The following is a 1211-nucleotide window of genomic DNA, read 5'->3' as shown; positions in this document are numbered from 1 at the left end:
GGCGGCTTCAGCCGCCACCACCGCTGGCTGCGCATGCACAGTGAGACGCAGTCGCTGTCGCTCTCCGAGGGCGTCTACACGCAGCACCTGTCCCGGGCCTGTGCCCTGACACAGGAGCCCGCGGAGGCCGAGCGGCTAGGACCTGCCCCCGACGGGTCCCGGGGCCTGGTTCTGACCCACGCCGCGAGCCTCCCTGAGGCGGGGAAGAGCAGCCTCCAGGACCCAAGGCCTGCGGTACGCCGCATCTACGTGGAGCCCTACTGCGCGGCCCTGGTGGACGCAAAGCCCTGGGCTGCCTTGAGCCCGCCCCCGGGGGGCCACTCCGGCCTGCCCAGCCCCACGGGCCCGGAGATGAGCCCCGAGGGCGCCACCACCTCTCCCGTGTCAGAAATACTCAGCAGCATGCTTTAGGGAGTCCTGCAACTGGCTGTCCCGTTCCACAGCAAATCCCTGCATTCTCCATCTCTCTCCTTCCAGCCCGGCCCCCACCGTGTCCCCAACCCTTCTCAAATGGTTTGAATGTTAAAACTCCAAAGGTTACGGGTTCAGGGCCCTCTTTTTTTAGGATAGAGTTGGGTGGAGGTGAGAGTTGCCAGTGTTGTTCTCGGTTCAGGGCATATAAGAGCTTTTGTGTCAACGTGGAGTCCTGGTCGATTAGGGGCACCCGTGGCTGAGGTAGGACAGCCTAAAGAGCCACCCCCAGTTCTGCAGCTGGCTCTGTAATCTGACCTTTGGGGTTAGGGCTCTTTCATGAATTTGTGATTGATGGGGAGGAGTCCTAGAGATGAAAATAAGATTAGCATTGTTTTTCCCTCCATTCCAAACCTTCAGAAGAGTTTAAAGGAAAGAAGCCCAGGTTGCATCTTCAAGGCACAAAGTCCTTGTACACAAAGACTTGTCCTGGGTTCCCAGTCAGCTAAACCAAGTCATTCTAAAGTACAGGTTCTCAGTTGGTCACCAAATCAAATTTATTCATCAGCACTGATCATTAAGTAGGCCTAAAACAGGTCTTTTCTTCTTTTAGTGCTGTGTGGAAACCCCCGGAAGCAAAAGTAGAGGATGCTTTGCTTCTAGCTTTGTTTTGCAAAGGTAAAATAGGGCAGGAAGCAGACCTTCCTGCACACTCAGCTCCTGTTCAAGCATGAAAATGGGCCTTATATTATTCAGGGTGCAAGGAGATACATGAATTAAGTGAGGGCCTAGGTTAAAGA

At 55.2% G+C, this 1211-nt stretch overlaps 1 protein-coding gene across 1 annotated transcript in view; it reads left to right on the top strand.

The window, feature by feature from the left end:
• Positions 1–411, top strand: part of ANKFN1 (ankyrin repeat and fibronectin type III domain containing 1) — a 459719-nt gene extending 459308 nt beyond the window's left edge. The window contains exon 23 of the mRNA XM_077762871.1: positions 1–411. Coding sequence (XP_077618997.1) covers positions 1–411 — 411 coding nt within the window.
• Positions 412–1211: the final 800 nt, after the last annotated feature.

Source organism: Crocuta crocuta, unplaced genomic scaffold (assembly GCF_008692635.1).
Source record: "Crocuta crocuta isolate KB4526 unplaced genomic scaffold, BGI_CrCroc_1.0 scaffold144, whole genome shotgun sequence".
In the NCBI taxonomy this organism is placed as follows: Eukaryota; Metazoa; Chordata; class Mammalia; order Carnivora; family Hyaenidae; genus Crocuta; species Crocuta crocuta.
This window is presented reverse-complemented; position numbering and strand designations above follow the sequence as displayed.